The sequence below is a fragment of the Heptranchias perlo genome, chromosome 1 (assembly GCF_035084215.1).
Source record: "Heptranchias perlo isolate sHepPer1 chromosome 1, sHepPer1.hap1, whole genome shotgun sequence".
NCBI lineage: Eukaryota > Metazoa > Chordata > Chondrichthyes > Hexanchiformes > Hexanchidae > Heptranchias > Heptranchias perlo.
The window spans coordinates 107354686-107379579 of NC_090325.1; the positions used below are offsets into that span (position 1 = coordinate 107354686).

Here is a 24894-nt window from a genome sequence, read left to right on the forward strand (position 1 = left end):
TGCATCAATTCACACTTGCCTGCGTTAAATTTCACCTGCCACGTGTTTACCCATTTCACCAGTCTATGTCCTCCTGAAGTCTGTTACTATCCTCCACCATTGTTTATTAAATTTCTGAGTTCTGTGTCATCTGCAAACTTTGAAATTATATCCTCTATACCCAAGTCCAGGTCATTAATATACATCAAAAAGAGCAGTGGTCCTAATATCGACCCCTAGAGAACACTACTGTATACTTCCCTCCAGTCTGAAAAACAACCGTTCACCACTACTCTCTGCTTTTTGTCCCTTAGCCAATTTTGTATCCACGCTGCCATTGTCCCTTTAATCCCATGGGCTTTAATTTTGCTAACAAGTCTATTATGTGGTACTTTTATCAAATGCCCTTTGAAAGTCCATATACACAACATCAACTATCTTCAGCCAGAAGTGCCAAGCGGATGATCCATCTAGTCCTTCTCCCGCTATCCCCACCATCACAGAAGTCAGTCTTCAGCCAATTCGATTCACTCCACGTGATATCAAGAAACGGCTGAGTGCACTGGATACAACAAAGGCTATGGGCCCCGACAACATCCCAGCTGTAGTGCCGAAGCCTTGTACTCCAGAACGAGCCGCGCCTCTAGCCAAACTGTTCCAGTACAGCTACAACACCGGCATTGACCCGACAATGTGAAAAATTGCCCAGGTGTGTCCTGTCCACAAAAAGCAGGTCAAATCCAATCCGGCCAATTACCACCCCCATCACTCTACTCTCAATCATCAGCAAAATGATGGAAAATGTCGTCGACAGTGCTATCAAGCAGCACTTACTCACGAATAACCTGCTCACCAATGCTCAGTTTGGGTTCCACCAGGACCACTCGGCTCCAGACCTCATTACAGCCTTGGTCCAAACATGGACAAAAGAGCTGAATTCCAGAGGTGAGGTGAGAGTGAGTGCCCTTGACATCAAGGCAGCATTTGACCAAGTGTGGCACCAAGGAGCCCTAGTAAAATTGAAGTCAATGGGAATCAGAGGGAAAACTCTCCAGTGGCTGGAGTCATACCTAGCACAAAGGAAGATGGTAGTGGTTGTTGGAGACCTATCATCTCAGCCCCAGGGCATTGCTGCAGGAGTTCCTCAGTGCAGTGTCCTAGGCCCAACCATCTTCAGCTGCTTCATCAATGACCTTCCCTCCATCATAAGGTCAGAAATGGGGATGTTCGCTGATGATTGCACAGTGTTCAGTTTCATTCGCAACCCCTCAAATAATGAAGCAGTCCGAGCCCGCATGCAGCAAGACTTGGGCAACATCCAGGGTTGGGCTCATAAGTGGCAAGTAACAATCGCGCCAGACAAGTGCCAGGCAATGACCATCTCCAACAAGAGAGAGAGTCTAACCACCTCCCCTTGACATTCAATGGCATTACCATCGCAGAATCTGCAACCATCAACATCCTGGGGGTCACTATTGACCAGAAACTTAACTGGACCAGCCATATAAATAATGTGGCTACAAGAGCAGGTCAGAGGCTGGGTATTCTGTGGCGAGTGACTCACCTCCTGACTCCCCAAAGCCTTTCCACCATCTACAAGGCACAAGTCAGGAGTGTGATGGAATACTCTCCACTTGCCTGGATGAGTGCAGCTTCAACAACATTCAAGAAGCTCGACACCATCCAGGACAAAGCAGCCCACTTGATTGGCACCCCATCCACCACCCTAAACATTCACTCCCTTCACCACCGGCGCACTGTGGCTGCAGTGTGCACCATCTACAGGATGCACTGCAGCAACTCACCAAGGCTTCTTCAACAGCACCTCCCAAACCCGCGACCTCTACCACCTGGAAGGACAAGAGCAGCAGGCACATGGGAACAACACCACCTGCATGTTCCCCTCCAAGTCACACACCATCCCGACTTGGAAATATATCGCCGTTCCTTCATTGTCGCTGGGTCAAAATCCTGGAACTCCCTTCCTAACAGCACTGTGGGAGAACCGTCACCACACGGACTGCAGCGGTTCAAGAAGGCAGCTCACCACCACCTTCTCAAGGGCAATTAGGGATGGGCAATAAATGCTGGCCTCGCCAGCGATGCCCACATCCCATGAACGAATAAAAAAAAAACGCACTACCCTCATCAACCCTCTCTGTTACTTCATGAAAGAGCTCAAGCAAGTTACTCAAACACGATTTTCCTTTAACAAATCTGTGCTGACTTTCATTTATTGGCCCATACTTTTCCAAGTGCCAATTAATTTTGTCCCGGATTATTGTCTCTAAAAGTTTGCTATCTCTCCATTACTCCTAGTTTCCTTCCTCCAAAGACATAAATGAAGGGAAATTGCCATTTGGGAAACCCATTGTAATAATATTATGGATGTACCAAAAAGTGGCAGTGCTAGTACAATTGGCACAAAGTGCCTTGAGGAAGTAAATAGAAATAGGAAAGAGGCAAAAAAAGCAAGAGAACCAGTTCAAAAATAACCTCAATGTGTTGCTACAAATGTTACTATAGGGCTCTTTAAACCAGTTCCATAAAGAGCACTCAACATACAAGACCTGAATGCCCATCTTATATGGGTGGGGAGATGACTGAACGCTATAGGAAAGTAAATGCCACAAATTGCGTGGATGTCTAAATGATATTATCGATGCCTAATTTTAGTATAGCAAACTGGTGGGCACTTCCATTGGTGGTACAAACCCCGGCTGCAAAATTGCGTGGGGCACTAAATAGGTGAAAATCTGGTATTACATATCTTAGTCTGTTTTTCCAATCGCTTGTTTATTGAACATAATAACATAAATGATCAGAAAATTTGGGAGCTAAAACAAAATGGAAGTAAAGGAGAACTCCATTTTTTGTTGTTTTATCTTCTCCCTGAATGAACGTGGGGATTCTTCACTTAAACAGCGATCCGCATACCATTTGGGAGCTCTGGCTCAGAATTTGGGCAGGTTTTTCCTTTATTTCTAATCCCTAAATCTGCAGCGGGAGCAAAAATGCCAATCAGGGTATAAAAGTAATTTTGTACATTTTATCATAATGTAATTCTCATTAAACTCTTGTTTATTAAAGTGGCACTACATTCATGAAAAATTAATTGAAAATCAAGTTGTTTGTTTGAAAATCTTGACGAGTGACATAGGCTGCATTGAAATGCTTCATTGATTGCATGTGACTTGACCATGAGAGAACTGATGGATGATTCTATTCTGGCTTTTCACCTTCCACAAACAAAATAAAGAAGCTTACCAAACACTATTCTGTAAAGGCAGTGCCCCTTTACTATGAACCGAATGCAGCTTAAAACATAGTAACAGTTCCAGGCAGGAGAAACCTTCGATCCATCTCTCTCACCTATCCATAGTATTCCCTGGGTGCATTTCCTGAATCCCATTTGTTGACAAGAAAGTGTCCAGATCCTTCTTGAAACCCTTAAATGTTTCTTGTTCCACCACCCTTGCTAGTAATCTGTTCCACATACCTATCACCCTTTTAATTACAAAAAAATCCTCCTGCATTACCTATTTTGTTTTGTTGTCCTTAATCTCTAAATATGGGCCCTTGTGCTTAAATTCTGTACATGGCAGTAAAGCTTACTGGGATTCAATTTGTCCAAACCTTTCACAATTTTAAACACTTCAATCATACCTCCTCTCAGTCTTCTCTTTTCAAGAGAGAAAAGAACCAGGGTAGTCGGTCTTTCCTCGTACATCAATCTTTTAAGTTCTGGGATCATTAGCCCTTCTCTATACCCTCTACAATAACTGAATATCCTTTTAGAAATAGGGAGACCAAAACTGCAGTCAGTACTCTAGATGTGATCTCACCAGGGCCAAATACAGTTTTAAAATGACCTCCCTGGCTTTATATGTTACACCTCTTGCTATGCATTCCAATATTGTGTTTGCTTTTTTAACAGCCTAGGAAGATTGTGCTGATGGTTTTGGTGATCTGTCCATTAAAACCCCAAAATCTCTGATACCTCAAGTACATTCCCATTTAGCAAGTAATCACACATCAACCTTCCCTCTGCCAAATCTCATAACCGTACATTTTTCCCTGTATTAAATTGTATCTGCATTTCCCTGCCCAATGTCAGGATCCTTTCAAATTTGTGCACACTGACATTCATCATTGGCCACTTCTGCCACTTTGGTATCCTTTGCAAATTTGGACACTTTGGACACAATTTCTTCCTTTAAATTATTGATAAAATTAGAAACAACAATGGCCCTAATATTGAACTTTGTGGCACTGAACTAGTAACTGGCTACCCATGTACTGCTACTTGTCTACCAATCAACCATTTGCAAATCTGTTTTGATACATTCCCATCTATCGCATGGCCTTGGACCTTAAGTAATCCAATAAATTAGTTAAGCATGACCTCCCATTGCTAAAACCATGCTGTTTCAGATATCTAATGCCCCTCAAGATAGTCCCATATGTTATTCCTTACAATATTTTCAAACCCTTTCCCAACAGTAAAAGTAAGGCTTACAGGTCTATAATTTAATGATTCATTCCTTTGAAGATGGAAGTCACATTTTCTATTTTCCAATCCTCTGGGATTTGACCTGAGAAAAATAACAGTTAAGTACTTAATTTCTCTGAGTTCAGACACCACTTCCCCATTGTCATTTTTCAGTGCACCCCTTTGTGTACTCCTGACGTACTTGAAGAAGGCTTTACCATTCTGCTTTATGTTTCCAGTTATATTTTCCTCATGATCCCTCTTAGCAGCCCTTATCAGATTCTTGGCATTCCTCAGTCTATCTTTATAGATTTCCCTATGCTGTTCCTTTCCTGAACATTTAAAAATGTTGTATGTTTTCTTCCTTGCTAATGCCTTTCACAACTTTGTCAGTTGGCCAATCTGGTCTTACTCTTTTATTCTGACCCTGACCTGTTTCAGGGATACATTCCTATTGCATCTTAAAAACCATCCCTTTGAAACTATTCTACTTTCCTTCCATATCTTTTCCCATTTTACCATTACCATACGGGTACGGTAGCATAATGGCTATGTACGAGTACGATAGCATAGTGGTTATATTACTGGACTAGTGATCCAGAGGCCTGGACTATTAATCCAGAGGCATGAGTTCAAATTCCGCCATGGCAGCTGGGGAATTTAAATTCAATTAATGAAATAAAATCTGGAATAAAAAAAACTATGGTGGCCATGAAACGACCGGATTGTCGTAAAAACCCATCTGGTTCACTAATGTCCATTAGGGAAGGAAACCAGCCGTCCTTACCCGGTCTGGCCAATATGTGACTCCAGACCCACAGCATTGTGGTTGATTCTTAATCGTCTTCTGAAATGGCCTAGCAAGCCACTCAGTTGTACAATCTCGCTTCAAAAAGTCATAATAAGAATAAAACCGGACGGACCACCCGGCATCGGACCACTGGGCACCAGACATGACAAAGGCAAACCAAGCCCAGTCGACCCTGCAAGGTCCTCCTCACTAACATCTGGGGACTTGTGCCAAAATTGGGAGAGCTGTACCACGTCCCAGACTCTTCCATTACCATCCCTGTGTACGTCCTGTCCCACTGGCAGAGATGGCGGTACAGTGATACACAGTCAGGAGGGAGTGGGCCTGGGAATCCTCAACATTGACTCTGGACCCCATGAAATCTCATGGCATCAAGTCAAACATGGGCAAGGAAACCTCCTGCTGATTATCACCTACTGCCCTCCCTCAGCTGATGAATCAGTCCTCCTCCATGTTGAGCACCACTTGGAGGAAGCACTGAGGGTATCAAGGGCACAGAATGTACTCTGGGTGGGGGACTTCAATGTCCATCACCAAGAGTGGCTTGGTAGCACCACTACTGACCGAGCTGGTCCAGTCCTGAAGGACATAACTGCCAGACTGGGCCTGTGGCAGGTGGTGAGCGAACCAACACGAGGGAAAAACCGACTTGATCTTGTCCTTACCAATCAACCTGTCGCAGATGCATTTGTCCATGAGAGTATTGGTAGGAGTGACCACCGCACAGTCCTTGTGGAGACTAAGTCCCATCTTCGCACCGAGGACACCATCCAATGTGTTGTGTGGCACTACCTCCATGCTAAATGGGATAGATTCAGAACAGATCTAGCAGCTCAAAACTGGGCACCCATGAGGTGCTGTGGGCCATCAGCAGCAGCAGAATTGTATTCCAGCATAATCTGTAACCTCATGGCCTGGCATATTCCTCACTACCATTACCAACAAGCCAGGGGATCAACCCTGGTTCAATGAGGAGTGTAGAAGAGCATGCCAGAAGCAGCACCAGGCGTATCTAAAGATGAGGTGCCAACCTGGTGAAGCTACAGCACAGGACTACATGCATGCTAAACAGCGGAAGCAACATTCTATAGACAGAGCTAAGTGATTCCACAACCAACGGATCAGATCAAAGCTCTGCAGCCCTGCCACATCCAGTCGTGAATGGTGGTGGACAATTAAACAACTAACGGGAGGAGGAGACTCTGTAAACATCCCCATCTTCAATAATGCCAGAGTCCAATACGTGATTGCAAAAGACAAGGCTGAAGCGTTTGCATCTTCAGCCGAAAGTGCCAAGCGGATGATCCATCTAGGCCTTCTCCCGATATCACCACCATCACAGAAGCCAGTCTTCAGCCAATTCGATTCACTCCACGTGATATCAAGAAACGGCTGAGTGCACTGGATACAGCAAAGGCTATGGGCCCCGACAACATCCCAGCTGTAGTGCTGAAGACTTGTGCTCCAGAACGAGCCGCGCTTCTAGCCAAACTGTTCCAGTACAGCTACAACACTGGCATTGACCCGACAATGTGAAAAATTGCCCGGTATGTCCTGTCCACAAAAAGCAGGTCAAATCCAATCCGGCCAATTACTACCCCATCAGTCTACTCTCAATCATCAGCAAAATGATGGAAAATGTCGTCGACAGTGCTATCAAGCGGCACTTACGCACGAATAACCTGCTCACCAATGCTCAGTTTGGGTTCCACCAGGACCACTCAGCTCCAGACCTCATTACAGCCTTGGTCCAAACATAGACAAAAGAGCTGAATTCCAGAGGTGAGGTGAGAGAGACCGCCCTTGACATCAGGGGCAGCATTTGACCGAGTGTGGCACCAAGGAGCCCTAGTAAAATTGAAGTCAATGGGAATCAGGGAGAAAACTCTCCAGTGGCTAGAGTCATACCTCGCACAAAGGAAGATGGTAGTGGTTGTTGGAGGCCAATCATCTCAGCCCCAGGACATTGCTGCAGGAGTTCCTCGGGGCAGTTACCTAGGCCCAACCATCTTCAGCTGCTTCATCAATGACCTTCCCTCCATCATAAGGTCAGAAATGGGGATGTTCGCTGATGATTGCACAGTGTTCAGTTCCATTCTCAACCCCTCAAATAATGAAGCAGTCCGAGCCTGCATGCAGCAAGAGCTGGGCAACATCCAGGGTTGGGCTGATAAGTGGCAAGTAACATTTGCGCCAGACAAGTGCCAGGCAATGACCATCTCCAACAAGGGAGAGTCTAACCACCTCCCCTTGACATTCAACGGCATTATCATCGCCGAATCCCCCACCATCAACATCCTGGGGGTCACCATTGACCAGAAACTTAACTGGACCAGCCACATAAATACTGTGGCTACAAGAGCAGGTCAGAGGCTGGGTATTCTGTGGCGAATGATTCACCTCCTAACTTCTGAAAGCCTTTCCACCATCTACAAGGCACAAGTCAGGAGTGTGATGGAATACTCTCCACTTGCCTGGATGAGCGCAGCTCCAACGACACTCAAGAAGCTCGACACCATCCAGGACAAAGCAGCCCTCTTGATTGGCACCCCATCCACCACCCTAAACATTCAATCCCTTCACCACCGGCGCACCGTGGCTGCAGTGTATACCATCTACAGGATGCACTGCAGCAACTCGCCAAGGCTTCTTCGACAGCACCTCCCAAACCCGTGACCTCTACCACCTAGAAGGACAAGGGCAGCAGGCACATGGGATCAACACCACTTGCACGTTCCCCTCCAAGTCACACACCATCCCGACTTGGAAATATATCGCCGTTCCTTCATCGTCGCTGGGTCAAAATCCTGGAACTCCCTACCTAACAGCACTGAGGGAGAGCCTTGACCACTTGGATTGCAACGGTTCAAGAAGGTGGCTCACCACCACCTTCTCAAGGGCAATAAGGGATGAGCAATAAATGCTGGCCTTGCCAGCAACGCCCATATCTCATGAACGAATAAAAAAAAAACATTTCCATGCATTCCCAGTATCTTTTACCATTTCCATGCATTCGCTCATACCCTTAAAATCAGCTTGTTAAAAATGTAGCTTTTTAATTGGCTTCCCTTTGTTTTCTACGCTCATGTCCACCTTGAATGTCAGAACATTATGGTCACTAGATCCCAAATGTTCGCTTTCTTCTACTTTGGTTATTGTTCCCTCTTCATTTATTAGAACCAAATCCAATATTGCATTACCCCTTGTGGGTTCCTTAACGCACTGTTTTAGAAATGAGTACGTCACAATTTCAATAAATTCACGTTCACGTCCAGACTTCCTATTGTGCACTCCAGTTAATATGAGGAAGATTGAAATTGCCCAGGATTACTACTGAAGATTTGGTGTTCATCTGTCTTATTGTTTCTCACAAAACTGCATCAGGCTCACTTTGATTATTTGGTGGCCTGTAGCATATTCCTCTTACTAACTTTTTCCCTTTACTGTCCTTTGATTGTATCCAGAGGCTCAGTACGACTCCCAGCATCCAACTCTATTGTAACTAGTCGCTTTCTATCAAATAATGCCACCCCACCTCCTGCCTTACCTTCCCATCCTTCCTAAAATACATAAAACCCTACAGGTTAACTCCCCAATCATCATTTGATTTCAACCAGGCTTCAGTCACTCCTACAACATCTATTCCCTCCTTGGATAATAAAACTGAATTTTCAAGTGTTTATGTACGAATGAATATTTCTGTGCAACAATTTTACATATATGTTGTATGGTGTTTGCAGCAGGAGTACATTGATACATTATACTCCTTGGTATGGCTGTGCCTACACTGAAAACAATGGGGGTTTGAAGGCTGAGCTGTTTTGTTCTGTTTGAAGGACCGAGGCGAGGGAGAAGTTGGGTTTCTGCCTAAATAGTGATCCCATTGGATTGGATCGCTGTCCTTGTCTGGTTATGGGTGAGTCACTGCTGCTGAGCTAGTTCACCTCCTGAGTGCTTTGGGCAAGGATGGGTCCTTATGTCAAGTGTACTTCCAGAAAAGGGGCCCCAGATTGCCTGCAGAAGGTGTGAACTCAGTCTGCTGGGATGGCAAGGCTAGTCATGATCTTTGTGGCTACCTGGACCTTGCTTCAAATTGATTGAATGGATGGTCATGACCAGAATTGTGCCTGAGGTTGCTTTTCTGGCCACAAGTCCTTAAGTGTTTCCACATACAGTTACCTAACTGGTGGATGGATATACTCTAGCCCTATGTTGGCCTAGCATGGTGATCCTTTCTTCATGTCAAGTTCTGAATCCACTTGAAGCAAACATTCCCAGGTGCTCCTGCTGCACCAGACTGGGGAGAGGCCAGCTTTGTGATTAATTTTTCGCACTCCTTTGCATCTTTTATGTAGATCTGCAGTGAAAGTTATTTTATGTTTAGATATACTTTGAGTTCTGCGTTGACAAGTGAAGTGTTGCAACTTGTCCTGATATCTCCTTATGTGGCTTGGTGTCAAGTTTTGTTTGATAATCCTCCTGTGAAGCACCTTGGGATGTTTTACTACATTAAAGGCGCTATATAAATGCAAGTTGTTGTTGTTTAGTTAAAGTGTTTTTTGTGACCTGTTGATACTTTATTTCAATATTATATTTACTCATTTCGAAGTATCATTTATGCCGTAGATGAAGCAGAAGAATTCCTTTGCTTTATAGGCTATTGAGGCTCTTACACGTGAAAAAGAAGAGCATCAGAAAAGGCATGAGGAGGAGCTGAAGAAACTGAAGCGAGTGGCTGAAGAGGAGAAGCTTCGTCTGAAGGAGCAGCTGATGAAAGGATTGGAAGAGCTGGTAAAGAAACACACCACTGAAATCAAGGCAGTACAGACCTCAATGGAATTAGAAAGAAAAAGACTGCAACAGGTGCATGTTGTATCTGAGTTTTTTCTTGACCATACCGTATTGAGTGTGCCTTATTTATCTTTAAATGATGTATATTTATAGGAAATGTTCACTAAGATAAGAATGAATGGTGCTAAGATTTGGAACACCATGGGTCCTAGTTTGAATTCCAACCCCCCCCCCCCCACTCCCAGAATGATAGGAAGAAAGTCTTTTCTTTTTTTGTCCAGACAAATCCTAAATGAATGATCTCATCCAGTTATTTTCATAATTTACGGCTGCCTATAACTCAGCAATAAATTGCCAATCTTACAAAGAGACCACCTCTGGGACTGGCCAGATGGACTGCAATGATCTTTTCCAACTTGTGCATTCCTATGTTCCTAGGGTTGGCTGGTGTGGGAAATGCGAATGTCGCGGGAGTGCACTGTAGTGCTGTTCTGAGGTTGGAGTTGAGCCATATTGTTGGAGCTGAATAGCAGGACAAATTGGTCTGTATTAGTTTTTCCCTCCTAATATGTAGCACTTTGCTTCTTTGTACTGCCCCACCTAGTGGCCCATCTGAGAACTGACAGAACTAAGCCAATCAAGGTGAATAAGACAGGAAGCACTGGGAGTCAAACTCATGACTTTCACTGGGACTTGAGCATTCCTACCACTTGAACTACTGGGTCACCTTATGTCAACTCACTTTATGGTAAATCTTGACATGAGGTCATCTGACTTCCAGCAACAAAAGACATGGGGCTCAATTTTCAAAGGGCGGTGGGATGGCAGCAGCCGGTGGGGGTGGGGTGGGGTCAATGGGTGCGCAGCAAACCCGGATAATAAAATCTTACCATTCCCCACGCGATCGCAAGTTAATTGATGGCCCTTAATGCGGCTTCCGGGTTTGTCGCCTGAAAGCTGCGCAGTAGGAGGATTGCGCACCCGCGTGACAGGCTGTCAGCTGGAGCATCTGTATTTAAAGGGCCATTGCTCCACCGGCTTTTGCTGGAGCAAAGACCAAAAAGACACAATGGAGCAGCACAGGGGCAAAGCTGCTCCAAGATTCAGCAATGCCTCACTTCAGGTGCTACTGGCCAGGATGAGGGGGAGGAGGGAACTGTTTTACCCGGCTGATAGGAGGAAGTGCCCTGCTTCTGCCACCAAGAAGGCCTGGCTCGAGGTGGCCGAGGAGATGACCATCTGCTGCGCTTGGGTCCAGTGCAGGAAGCGTTTCAATGACCTAACTAGGTCAGAAAAGTGAGTACACTTACTGATTCTCCTGCATTCAGTGGTGCACATCAACTCACCCTCCCAAACTCATTCTGCACTGCCAAGACTACTCCATCACATCACTCCTCACACCCACTTAAGGCTCATCCTCAACTTACCTGCACTTCCTCAGCACTTCCTCACCTCCCCATTAGTCACCCCAATCCTCATCTAATGTGATGGCTCTGTCTCATACTCACCCTCTGATGCACCCCTTTCACGGTCAGCCTCACCCAAAGCAATGTATTCATCGGCTGACCACTTCACCATCACTCACTCACACGTCTGTACTTTCTCCCCTTCTGGGAGAAGAGAGCGCAAAAGGCACGTGAGAGGGTGAGGACTGGAGGGGGGGCCACAACAAATAGTGGTCCTCACAGAGGGGGAGAAGGAGGCGTTCGAGATCAGCCACACCCTCGAGTGCCTGTCCGTCAGGGACATCGAGACTGGCGCCCACAATCGCCTGGTGACACAACTTTAACATTCATCACACACATGAATTGATGTTAACAATGATTGGCATGTTGAACACCTCAGTATGCTCATCGCAACATGACACATCTGTGATGATGCTTAATATTGCCTTTTGTTCTCTTCAACGACTGCAGTGACAGGAGAGGGCAATTCCTCAGAGGAGCTCCCGGCCTCTGAGGGTGCACCGTCACAGCTAAGCGAGCCATCCACCAGTGCAGATACTCACACCTCGGTGGGTCCTAGTCCTCAGTTAGTTGGGTTGGCACCTGGTGAGTCATCACAGACAAGTGAGCACGAGCAGACACTGGTGGCAGGGGCAGATGTGGAGAGTCCGTGTCGGTGGGAGCACTCCTCTCCAGGCTCTGCTCAGCTGGACGCAGATGCTGAACCCTGGGGGCCATCCTTTAAAAGGAGAATGATAGAGGGACAGCAGCACATTTGCAAGGTACTGGAACAGGTGCTACGCACACTCTCCACAATAGCGATGGAGGAATCCAACTCCTGAATTAGTGGTGGCACAGGTACTGAGGTAGTGTCGCAGGGATGTGAGGGCATCTCTGAGATAGTGTCGCAGGTAAGTGCGTGAATGTCTGTGATGGAGAGAAGGCTAGCCTCCATTGAGCTTCAAGCACGGCTCACAAATGAGTCCATTGAGGCCCTGACAACGGCCATTCGGACTCAGGGTGAACAACATTCTGCCACCTTAAACAGGCAGACAGATGCACTGGCACTGGTCTTACAAGGCATCACACATGTCCTCCAAACTGTTGTCCAGCAGAGTGGTAGGAGTGATGTGGCCCTGGCCCAGGGGAGGGGTGATGGCGGAAGGGGACATGGAAGTGGGGACGCCACTCAAAGCGCTCCCACATCTCACCCGTTGCCCCCTTCTCAACCAGTACTCACAATGCTGCCTCCTCTCCAGGTGGCCGAGTCTGCCCCTGCACAGGTGCAGGTGGAACAGTCTTTGGAGGGGCCCTCGTGGGCTCCAAAACCCAGAGGGCTTTGGCCCAAAGCATCTAAGTAGTCAGGGCATGAACATGAGCAACCTGCCACTACATCTGCTGCAGCAACAGGGGATGCATCACGTAGAAGTAGAAGGAAGAGAAAGGCTAAGGTTTTGTGATCACGAAGGGTATGCACAAGGGTCTATGACAGATGGTCATGTTTATCATTTATATTTGGTTTTTGTTAAAGTCACATTAAATGTTATCATTCTCACCACTACTGCTACATCTTGCCCATTCTTGACTGGCTTTTGTGATACCACCCTTTCATGTGCTTCACCATGAATGGCAACACTTGATTCCAACCTGTGGGTCACTTTACAGTGGGTGTATGTGTAGTTGCAGGACTGTTTTGTGCAGGGATGGGGGTGGGGGGCTGGTGTTGGCACTGGTCTTTCCAGGTGGTGTGAGGACTGGACTCTTCTCACTTTCTGATCTTACGAGAACCGTTCACAAATGAGTGACTCCCTGGCCTCACAAGCAGCCAGGTGAGCCGCTGCTCTGCCCATGGATTTGTCCTCCTCCTCCTCAATGTGGATTGCAGATGTGGATGGTGGATGAGGGGATGGGGCCTTCTCAACCGGCACCCCTCTCTGTTGCAGCATGTTATGCAGGACACAACAGACGACTATAATGAGACCCACTGTCACTGGTGCATATTGAAGTGCTCCCCCAGAACGATCGAGGCACCGAAATTGCATCTTCAGTAGTCCTATCGCATGTTCAGTTATAGACCTGGTGGCAATATGGCTGTTGTTGTATTGACGCTGTTGCTCGCTGACGGGATTCCTCAGAGATGTCATGAGCCACATGTGCAGGGGATATCCTTTGTCCCTGAGGAGCCAGCCCTTAAGGGTGTTCGGTGCGTGGAAGAGGGGCAGGATGTTGGATTCCCTCAGAATGAAGGAATCGTGGCATCTTTTGCGGTTGTCACAAACGAGCTGAGCGTTGATGGAGTGATACCCCTTTCTGTTGATGTACAGCCCTGGCTCGTGTGGAGGTGCTCGGATTGCTCTTTGGGTGCAATCAATTGCACCCTGTACCCGTGGGAAGCCAGCCACAGCATGGAATCCCATTGCCCTCTCCATCTGGCTGAGATCGTCCATGGGGAAGTTGACATATTGCGAGGCCCTGCAAAACAAGCCGTCAGTGACCTGCCTTATGCACTTGTGTGCAAACGACTGAGAGACCCCGGCAATGTCCCCGTTGGCACCCTGGAATGATCCGGAAGTGAAGAAGTTGAGGGCAGTGGTGACTTTAACAGCTTCGGGTAATGAGATGCTGCTCGGCCCAGCCGGGAGCAGCTCGCATGAAGGAGGCTGCAGATGTCTCCGACCGCCTGGCAACTCACTCTCAATCTCTGTATGCACTGCTCTCAAGAGAAGTCCAGGAAGCTGAGCCTCAGTCTGTAGACCCTCTGACGGGGGTAGTGCCTCCTGCGATGTCGGTCCCTGTGTTGTTCCCCTTTGTGCTCTTGCGCAGCACTGTGTAGTGGAGCTCCAAGTGGCGGAAGTGCACGCCGTGTTTGGCAAGGATGGTGATGTTGCTCGTCCTCGGATGTAGTGGTGAACGCAGCCATCGCGCCACCCATCCTGATGGTATCAGTTTGAGGGGGTCCGAAAAGTTGGTGAATATGTGTGAACAGAAGAATTCTGAGTGGAAACCAAAAACTTTCAGTCTAAACACAAAGAACTCCCAGCCAAAAGTTTGTCTGAGAGAACTGAGTGCCCTGCTGCAATAACTTGCCTTTTATTCCCATCTGTCAAACAGGCATTTAAATCAAACACGTGTCCTACAACATGGAGTGTTTCCCACAGCAGAGGTGATGCGTCTGTGTGAGACGCGGAAGTCAACGGGTTGGAACCGGCTCCCTTACCCGCTCAGGATTTTCCCGATTTTCCCAGCCCCCCTGCCCCCAAACTTCGATTTGAAAAATCGAGCCCATGATTGTTATTGCAGAGGACGTCTGTGCCTGGAAGCTAATACAGCACCTTATTTAGGAAGGGTAAACATAGTTGTGGACAATTGTGTCTGCTTCTGTTGTTGTGATAAAATATTATTTTTAGACAGTTGGCATAACAGTACTTTCAGATAAATGTGATTCTATGAGGTGATGATGTACAGTCTTTCTACAGTAGCTAACATCTCTATTACAGGAACTACAGAATCAGTTAGATGAAATTAAAATCAAAGTTGAGAATGAAAGACGACAGCTAGAGAAAGAAAAGGAGGAGCTTTACAATAGACTTCAGGACTCTCTGCAGCAGGTGAGCACCAATAGAGCTATATATTGAGCACCAATAGAGCTATATATTGAGCACCAATAGAGCTATATATTGAGCACCAATAGAGCTATATAATGGGCACCAATAGAGCTATATAATGGGCACCAATAGAGCTATATAATGAGCACCAATAGAGCTATATATTGAGCACCAATAGAGCTATATATTGAGCACCAATAGAGCTATATATTGAGCACCAATAGAGCTATATAATGGGCACCAATAGAGCTATATAATGGGCACCAATAGAGCTATATAATGAGCACCAATAGAGCTATATATTGAGCACCAATAGAGCTATATATTGAGCACCAATAGAGCTATATAATGGGCACCAATAGAGCTATATAATGGGCACCAATAGAGCTATATAATGGGCACCAATAGAGCTATATAATGGGCACCAATAGAGCTATATAATGAGCACCAATAGAGCTATATAATGAGCACCAATAGAGCTATATAATGAGCACCAATAGAGCTATATAATGAGCACCAATAGAGCTATATAATGAGCACCAATAGAGCTATATAATGAGCACCAATAGAGCTATATATTATTGCAGGTGAAGATCAACTTAATCTAAAGTTGCTTACTCAGCATTGATTGGCTTTCTAGATTTCCAGGATGGAAAGCTCAATGAAGCAGAGCGATAAGGGTACAGAACAAACTGACTCCTATTCTCCACACTTGCAAGATAGTCACGAGAGCTTACTGCAGGAGCAGGAACAGGCACTCAAGCAGATTTCAGAGCTGCAGGTGGGAAATGCATGAGAGAGTGGTCAGGTGAAAGAGAATCTTAATTTAGCTAAAATTGGTTGTTTATTAGAATGGGGAGGGGGCAACAGTAAAAATGATTGCAGCTCCAAAAACAAATGTTATAAAATCTTGCTCACATTTGTAACTCAATCAATATTTACACTGACTCAGTTGGACTAAGCTGTTTTTTTTAAAAATCGCAGACCCTTACATTGGACTGATGTTAAATCTGATATTTGCAATGAAGACAAATATCAACCCCGGTTCAGTGTCAAATAAGAAGTCACTAGTAGGCTTTCAAAAAGTTTAAATGTATTTGTGTTAAATAAACCTAACTACTTGGATTGGGAGCAGGCTTCAAAGTTATTTCCAAATGCAAGTGGGCCATTTCTGATATATTTTGACTTTTTCAGTTTGCCACTTCCTCCTAGTAGAGTGAAGCTACATGCATTTATCAACCTGTAAGGACCATAAAGAAATCTAACTTTGAAGTTCAACTCTATCAATAGCAAGTTATCTTTGTATAATCATCTAAAGAAATTCCATTACATTTGCAAATGATTGTTTGCTTATACCCCTTGGAACTGGAAAAGAACTAGGCGAAGGATGGAAGATTCACATTCTTGGAGCATTTAGTGAGTTCTGGAACGCGGGAAGGCTATACAAAAGAGATGGCCTTCACCTGAATTGAACTGGCGCCAATGCCCTTGCGGAGAGGATAAATAAAGCATTGGGGAAGATTTAAGCAAATATGGCAGGGGGCTGGAGGAAGTCTATGCTTCAAAGTAGAGATGAAGAGCAAGATTAATAAAGCAGAAGGTTTAGCTGAAATATATAGTGAGAAAATATTACCAGAAGAGAAAGGGAAAGAAAGAGTGAGAGATAAAATACTGTTGTAGAAGGGGGAAGAAATAACGAAAAATAAATAAATGAGATAACTAGGAAAAAGAATAAAGGTCAAGATTTTAAAACATTGCTTTATGCATTCACATACATACTATCCATTCAAAATAAAATTGAAAATTAGAAGCATTAATAACAATAGAGGGATACAATATAGTAACTATAACACAGATGTAGCTTAGGTTTAGACAAGACTGAGAACTTAATATTTCTGGTTACAACATTTTCTAGAGCGATAGGGAGGGGTGGCAATGTTAGTAAAGAATTCTATCTCAGCACTAGAACATAAGGATGCCCCTGGAAGTTGTGCTAAAGTAAAATTCATATAGATAAGAGTTAAGAAATAGGAAGGGAAATGGTTCAATTCTCAGTGTGCATTACAAGCCACCATACAGTGGAAATGAGATAGAAGAGGAGATATGCAAAAACAATGGTGTAATAGAATTGGGTGATTTTAACTGGCCCAAAATAACTGGAATAAAGGTAATGGCCCAGATTTTCCTGTCAAAACAACGGTGAGGCTAATGCGTTCGCCTTTATTTATGTGCAAATGCTACAGCAACTTCAGGCGAGAGGCAGATACGCGGTTAAACTCAAAGATCCAAAAGTTGCTGTCCAAATTGCGCCACTCCACCATTAGCTTCACAAAAACATCATCTCACTGTCTGCCTCACCATTGAAATGCATTGAACAGCATGAAGTTGCTGTATTTACACTGTAGATACAAACTAAACTCGCCACAAAAAGTTAAGTCTTGTCCATTCCAGTCTAAGTGCCCTTTTAACAATATGATAAGTGTTAATTATTGCCAGTCAACCTCTCTGGCAGTGAAAATTATCAATTACAAGTGTGGAGTCTCATTCCTTCAGGTTTTAATTGTTGTTGGAGATTTAAAAAATGTAAAATTTAACATTTTAATTTTTTTTTACTTTTCCTTTCTATCTCTTTTTTCCTTCTCTTAATCCAATCTTTCTTTCCCTCTTTATTTCTCTTTCTGTACCTGATCTGACATTGAATTCACCCACTCTAACTTACACTTCCTGCTCAGTCCTTGTGCTGTTAATTTTACAATCCTTCAATCGGATTGATTAAGGAGATACAGAGTTGCTTGCACTGTTCACTCAGGTTCCAGATGCCCTGTTCCCCTCACTGCGACATTATCAACTTGCACTTTCAGCTATTTGCCACATAAAAAAACTTGCACTTTCAGCTATTTGCCACATAAAAAAATTAAAAACCTAAACGTGTACAGGCAAGTCTAATTAATGGCAGACACTGTTAGATGCCCTCCTACAGTGAAATCTGGCCCATTGCATTGGTCAAAGTGGGAAACAGTTTTTAGAATGCATCCAAGACTGCGTCCTAGATCAGTATGTTTCTAGTCCAACAGGAAAAGAAGCATTGCTCGATTTAGTTCCTGGATATGAAGTAGGACAGATAACTGGTGTGAGAGTAGAACAATTGGGAAACAGTGACCACAACATAGTTAAGTTTAATGTAAAAATAGAAAAGGATAATGAAGAGACATAGATAAGGGTGCTACACTGGAAAAAAGTCAAATTCAGCCAAATAAGAAGGGATCTGGCTCAAATTAACAGTGCAGAAAAGTTAGCAAACAGAACTGCAGATCAGCAGTGGAAAATCTTCAGATATGAGATGCATAGAGTACAAAATAAATATATTCCCATCAAGGGGTGCATCAAAGAATAAAGTTCCAAGGATAGAGAGATTAAAACTAAAATGAAACTTAAAAGAGAGGCATATGATAAAATTAGGGCTAAAAATACTGAAGATAATCACGAGGAATATAGAAAATGTAGTGGGAAGATGAAAAGGGAGATTAGAAGGACTGTAAGGGAATATGAATAACACTAGCGCATAATATAAAAGGAAATGGCAAAGGCAATCAGCATATGGAAAATAAATGAATAGTTAATGATAGGGTAGGACCCACAGAATGAAGTGGGGAATCTCGTTGTGGTGAATGAAGGTTATGGTAGAGTTAGTAAATAAATATTTTACATCTGTTTTTACAAATGATGATGAAGTGAGAATGTAAGTGCACTAGAGGAGGATATGGAACAATTGCTAGAGCTAACTATACAAAAGGAATTGGTTCTGAAAAAAACCTATAATTCAAGATTAAAATTAGTGAACATTTAAAAATGGATGGGTTAATCAAGGAGATTTGTTAAAGATAAGTCGTGTTTTAAAAAATTAACTGGTTGAATGGATAAAGGGAATGAGGTAAATGTATATGTATATATGGATTTTCAAAAGGTTGTCCATAAAGTGTCTCACAAGAAGCTTCTTAGAAAAATTCAGACATATGGAGTACGAGGAAACGTAGCAGCATTGATAGAAAGCTGGTTGACTGATAGGAAACAAAGAGCTAAGAGTAAATGAGTGTTGCTCAAATTGGAGAAGGGTTCGAGGTGGTTTACCCGAGGTGTCCATGTTGGGACGGCTTTTGTTATTTATAGTATACATAGATGATTTCGAACTTGGATTTTGGGTGCACAATTTTGAAACTTGCTGACAACACAAAAGTAAGGGGTTTGGCAAACCGTGCAATGAACTGTAAAACACTTCAGAAAGACAGGTTTGCAGAATGGGCAACAGGTGACAGATGTAATTTAATGTGGATAAGTGTGAATAATACATTTTGGAAGGACAAATAAGGAATGGGAGTATAAACTCAATGGAAAGACACCAAAGGGGGTGGATGGATAGAGAGACCTAGGGTTCTAATACATAATATCCTGAAAATACGAGTGCAGGTAGATTAAGCCGTAAAAAAGGCATTATGACAGATTCCCACAGTAACTCCGACATGAGTCGGGCGAAACGACTGCAAACCTGCTTGGACCAAGATCCCGGATTTGCATGGGAATTTCCTCTGGCCGGAGACCCAGGCTGCACCCGAAGCGAACAAGGCCATTGATGTAGATGGGGCAGAACCAGGAGCAGGGACTCCCTACACGGGAAGTTCTCTTGTTGTAGCTTCACAGGGACGTGGCATGTGTGGAGGGTGGAACACCCAGGGAGAAGAAGCACACTAGCCTCCTGCAGGATGGAAGTGGACCCTACAGGGAGGGAAGGGAGTGGAAAGCACGGGACAGTGGGATTAGTTTTGGTTTGCTGTAGCAAAGAGCCAGCACAGACACAACAGGCCGAATGGTCCCCTTCTATGGTGTGAACTTCTATGGTACAATGTCAGAGTGAAATTCCTCTTTTAGTGAAATATCTGTGAATGCCTGATTTTCTTATTAAGTAATGACTCATTAACAAAATTGCATTCTTAGAAATTGGGCGTTTCAAAGTCTCATGTTCCCACAATTTTGTTAGTGGGGTTTTCAACGAAAAAATGAGACAGTCTCCTGTTTCTCATTGAATGAAGAATTTCAGACTCCAGTATGTTCCGATATCTACACTCCTATGCAGATGTGATCGGTAGAGGGCAAGTATACCAAATATTCAGCTATCAGAGGAGCTATTTATTTTCATTTGTTTATTTGTCCTTCAGTTTTCCATTTTGGGATTTAATTTATATCTTTTGACCTTGCTCCTTCCCCCATAAATATCCAGGAACATTCAGCAATGGAATTGCAGACTCGTCCTTAACTCTGACACTGATCGAAAAATACTCTTTAAATGGTTGCAACCAATAAATAATAACCCCATAAGTGATAATGGCAAATCACATGTTCATTTCACTCTTTTGATTGTCATGTCAGGAGAAACTGAAAAAGCAGAGGGAACAGCATGAAGCTTTGGTTTCATCTTTACAAAAAGAACAGCATAAAATGAGAGATCAACTGTCACAACAGATAGAGACAAAATGGAAAGAAAAAGTACGGTACGTTACACTATGCAAAAAGTGGCATTTCTCTTTCCCTAAAATATATTAACTATAGTCAGCTATGAAGCTTTTATTTGTACCATCACCTCAGAAGCTGAACTTCTAAGAATAATTGCTTTTGTAATCAGTTCAAATTTTTAATCAATTCTGAATCGACTACCAGGTTAAAGTTTTAATATCCTTTTCAAAGTATACAGGAAAAATAAAGCTTTATGATTTATTTTCTTGACTGTTGATAATATGCTACACTTCCAGTGGTGCAGCAGTCGGCCAGGAATTTCCTGGCAAATATGACCGCAGTGCTACTCTAAATGCATGCTGGGATACCTTGGTTTTTGTAAATGTAGTCCATGATTCAGAAAGATGCTGACAATGTTAGAGAGATATTAGGTCAATAGTGTAATTTTTTTTTAAATTACTGCGAGTAAAAACTTGTTAAATGTTTTTTTTATCCATATAGGCACCAAATAAGTAAAGAAGTTTTAATTTTAATTCCAGAAAATTGCCCCTTGTAAAAAAAAACAATGATTTTTTTTAAATGAATAGCAACAAGACTCCACACTGCTATCAAATTCAAAATTTGTGTAACTTTTTTTAAATAAATAGATAATATATAAGAACAGTATAACTGCTGGATACAATTTGTAGTTGCTTTGGGGAATTCAGCTGATTTGAGGAAAAGGGAATGAGGTGCATTTGAGTGAGTCAGATTCTTTCCAGTTTTTACCTAAGTAGAAAATCATTCACTGGTAACTCAGCAGACCTTACTACAAGTATGTCAGGCACCTTTATCCATAGACATGTCATTGCATTTTACAAAATGTATTTCATATAAATTCATTGGTCCTGATGATTACAGTACTAGTTTCCTTTTCATTATAGTGTTTTCTACATAATCGTAACCTTGTCTATATCCGTAAACAATTTCCGTTTTTTGATGCATGGAGGGATTAGTTAACAAGGGAGATAGAGGAAGACTAAGATATGCTAACAGATAGTTGAGAGAGCATAAAACAAACCACCAGTATAGAAAAATAAAAGAAAGAAAGACTTGCATTTATATAACCTTTCATAACCTCAGGACATCCCAAAGCACTGTACAGCCAATAAAGTACTTTTGAAGTGCATTCACTGTTGTAATGTAGGAATAAATAAGAAAACAGCAAAGAATAGGCTGACAGAAAAACAACTTAAAGATCTATCAGAACACTTAAATAAACATACCAAAAGTTGAAGAAAATGGTATGTAATAGACAGAGGAATAAAATGAGACGCTTAAATTATCCAGCCTTGCGTCTAAAGGAGACCAGCATGATGGACTGCAGTGGTTCAAGAAGGCTGCTCACCACCACCTTCTTAAGGGCAATTAGGGATGGGCAATAAATGCCGGCCTCGCCAGCGACGCCCACATCCCATGAACGAATAAAAAAAAATGAGAGCAAGACATTCTTAGTGAACTCCTGTTCAAGGCTATCTCGTGCTGTAAACAGAGGGCATGCTGTACCCAAGATCTCCATTATAACAAAGGTTTTAACTAACTCCCAACCACTGCATTAATAACAAGAGGCTATTGTATATTATCCCAAGAGATATTAGTGCACAGTGCACCCGTGAATAAAGTCACTTCTGTAACCAGAGGGAACATTAGCACAGTGTCGTCATTTGTTTTGTTACACACCTTACTTTAGGCCTATACCATTACTCCAATCATAAAAACTTGGACATTGATTTGTACGATTAAGATACAGCCTGGAATGTTAAAATATGGTTGAAATTTCATTAGTGATCTGTAATTTATTATTGAACTATGAGCAAAACAGTTCAGTCGAGTAAAAGATACAATGCAACCAATTTAATAAACTTGTTAGGCTGTACATTTTCAGCACAAAGAGAAATGATATCGTGCTTCAGCAGAAAATATCAGTTGAAAGGGAAAGGTACTCTACTGAATTACCACAGAATTTCTAATGTTATAAAGGAGATAATATACAATGGCCCATTGTTATTAACACAGTGGTTGGGAGCTAGTCACGAATCTCTGTTATAATAAAGGGCCCATTTTACCAAAATACCTGTATACCTACTAATGTCTCTCAGTCCTCTAATCTTTCTATGCTTCTGCTTTTATACTGCTGATCATATGCAGTATTGAGCAGATATTTTATGTCAAGCTCCTTCTTGCTGACACTGTGAAATGGAATAGAGGGCACACAATCAATTACTGATGTCATTGGAGACCAGATTTAAAAGCATGAAGCACAGATTCAAGGGAGGATGGAGAGAATCTAGTAAAAGTGTAGGGGTCATTTTATGAGTTCGGACTAGAGAAAGTTTCTCTTTTTAATGAATGTGTTTTCTTAATTATTTGAAGGGCTCTCCTTCCACCAGTTTTTATGCTTGTTTAATGTTTTCAGTGTGGATAACAAGAAGGAAAAGGCTTTACAATTCTATTGTGTCACCGTTTTCTCAGTAGTAATGTTAGTGTATTGTCATGAAAACACGTAAAAAAAAATTGAAGTTTTGGTGCCGACCCACCTTTTCCTGGTGTTGGTTTTATCGCATAACTGCTGTAAAGTAGCACACGACTAAATAATATACCAGTACTGTACAAATGTGAAGAAAATTGCATTATTGCATTACAAAATGCAGTATAAACCCCATTGTACCAGTGTAAATGAATATTATATTGGAACTTTTATTATTTTAAAGCAGATTTATAATGCATTGTATTGTATAGATCCCAATTCTAATGATATTCGATATATGCTTTTGGCTGCTTTTGTGTTTTACAGTGATGGTCAATTTGATGAAGTGAATACACACTGTTGGGTCCTTTGTGACCAGGGCAGGCTAAGCATTTGAACAGTCTGGTTCAGTATCAAAAAGTGAAAGTTGTCCTTTTATTGCCCATCTTAGATTTGACAGCGACAAGCTACGGGAACGGTTAAAGAGAGAATATACAAGTGACAAACAGTCCGCTCTGGCTCACCTGCAGCAGGAGAAAGAGCATGAAATGAAAATCTTACAGGAAAAGTGGCAAAACTTAACAGTAGCACTTGAAATAGAGGTAAATGGATAATAGAATAATAGAAATATATAACGGGCGATTTACAAAATTGCGCTCCTGATGGGGAGTTTTGCCATACAGGAGCAATTATCGGGAGATTGGGCACACACTCTCCGTGATTTTCTGTCCATTTAAACTAACGAGTAGAAAATGACAGGGAATAATGTAGTAAAATGGAGTGTTGTAGCTATGGGGTGAATTTTAACTGGATGTGGATTTCTGGCAGGTGGTGGGTGGGGCCTGCGTCAAACCTTACCGACGGTATCAGTTTGAAACTCAGGCTTTTTTAACTCCCAGGCCTGGTTTACATCCTACCTGCCAGTCACCCGCCTGAATTGGATGTAAAGAGGCAGCCGGCCGGCTGCTGACAGACAAAGATAGGGCGGCCCGGAGGTAGGTCATGAACTGCAGACTGACTGATGTTACTGATATTCTCAGACTGACTGATGTTACTGATATTCTCTGTGGTGAATAGGAAGGAACTGGAGTCAAAGAAGTTCAGAGCTTCAGGGACCATGACTGCAAAAAGCAATGCTGTTCCAACTGTGGCAATGGGTTGAAAGTCTAGTTGCAGGAGGTGTCATAACTGTGTGACAATCTCCATAGAGAAGTGCAGCTTCCTTATGCACTGCTCTTCAGAGAAGTGCGGATATGTTGTCCTGGGCCTATAAACCCATTGGGAGGGTCAAGATCCCAGTGAGCTCACCTCCTTCTGTTTGCTCTCTCTGCAGCTGCAGCTCTGTTTGTTCCTTCCTCCTGTTGCTGCTCCTCCTCTTCTTGTAGCCAGAGTGCAATTGCCAGAAGGATCCCCATGAAGAAAAAGGTGCATTGCCAGAAACCTCTTGAGTTCAGAAGGTTGTACAGCCACTACAAGCAGCTTAAAATCACCTAAGTAGCCAAAAATAGCAATCCAATACCAGCAAAATGTCTCCCAAATCTTTGCAGCATTTTAGCTGAGAGCAGGTGAATATCCCTTTAAATAAAGCTGGAGATGGCTGCCTCCCAACTTGTACTGGCCATGGTTTGTGAGCGGGTTGAGGAAATGGCGTAAGCTATGCAGGTTGAGACAAAAAGGGCATCAGAGTCTTAACTATGTCATTTGATCCCTCTTTGCATACGTTCATGAGGCCCTCGTCTATTTCCAGCGGGCACTCTGGA

At 43.2% G+C, this 24894-nt stretch overlaps 1 protein-coding gene across 1 annotated transcript in view; it reads left to right on the top strand.

Annotated features, from left to right (window-relative positions):
• Positions 1–24894, top strand: part of LOC137304771 (protein FAM184B-like) — a 90710-nt gene that overhangs the window by 39252 nt on the left and 26564 nt on the right. The window contains exons 6-10 of the mRNA XM_067973831.1: positions 9939–10145; positions 15016–15126; positions 15764–15904; positions 20545–20666; positions 23586–23736. Of these exons, the coding sequence (XP_067829932.1) occupies positions 9939–10145; positions 15016–15126; positions 15764–15904; positions 20545–20666; positions 23586–23736 (732 nt within the window). The remainder of the gene's footprint in view (positions 1–9938; positions 10146–15015; positions 15127–15763; positions 15905–20544; positions 20667–23585; positions 23737–24894) is intronic.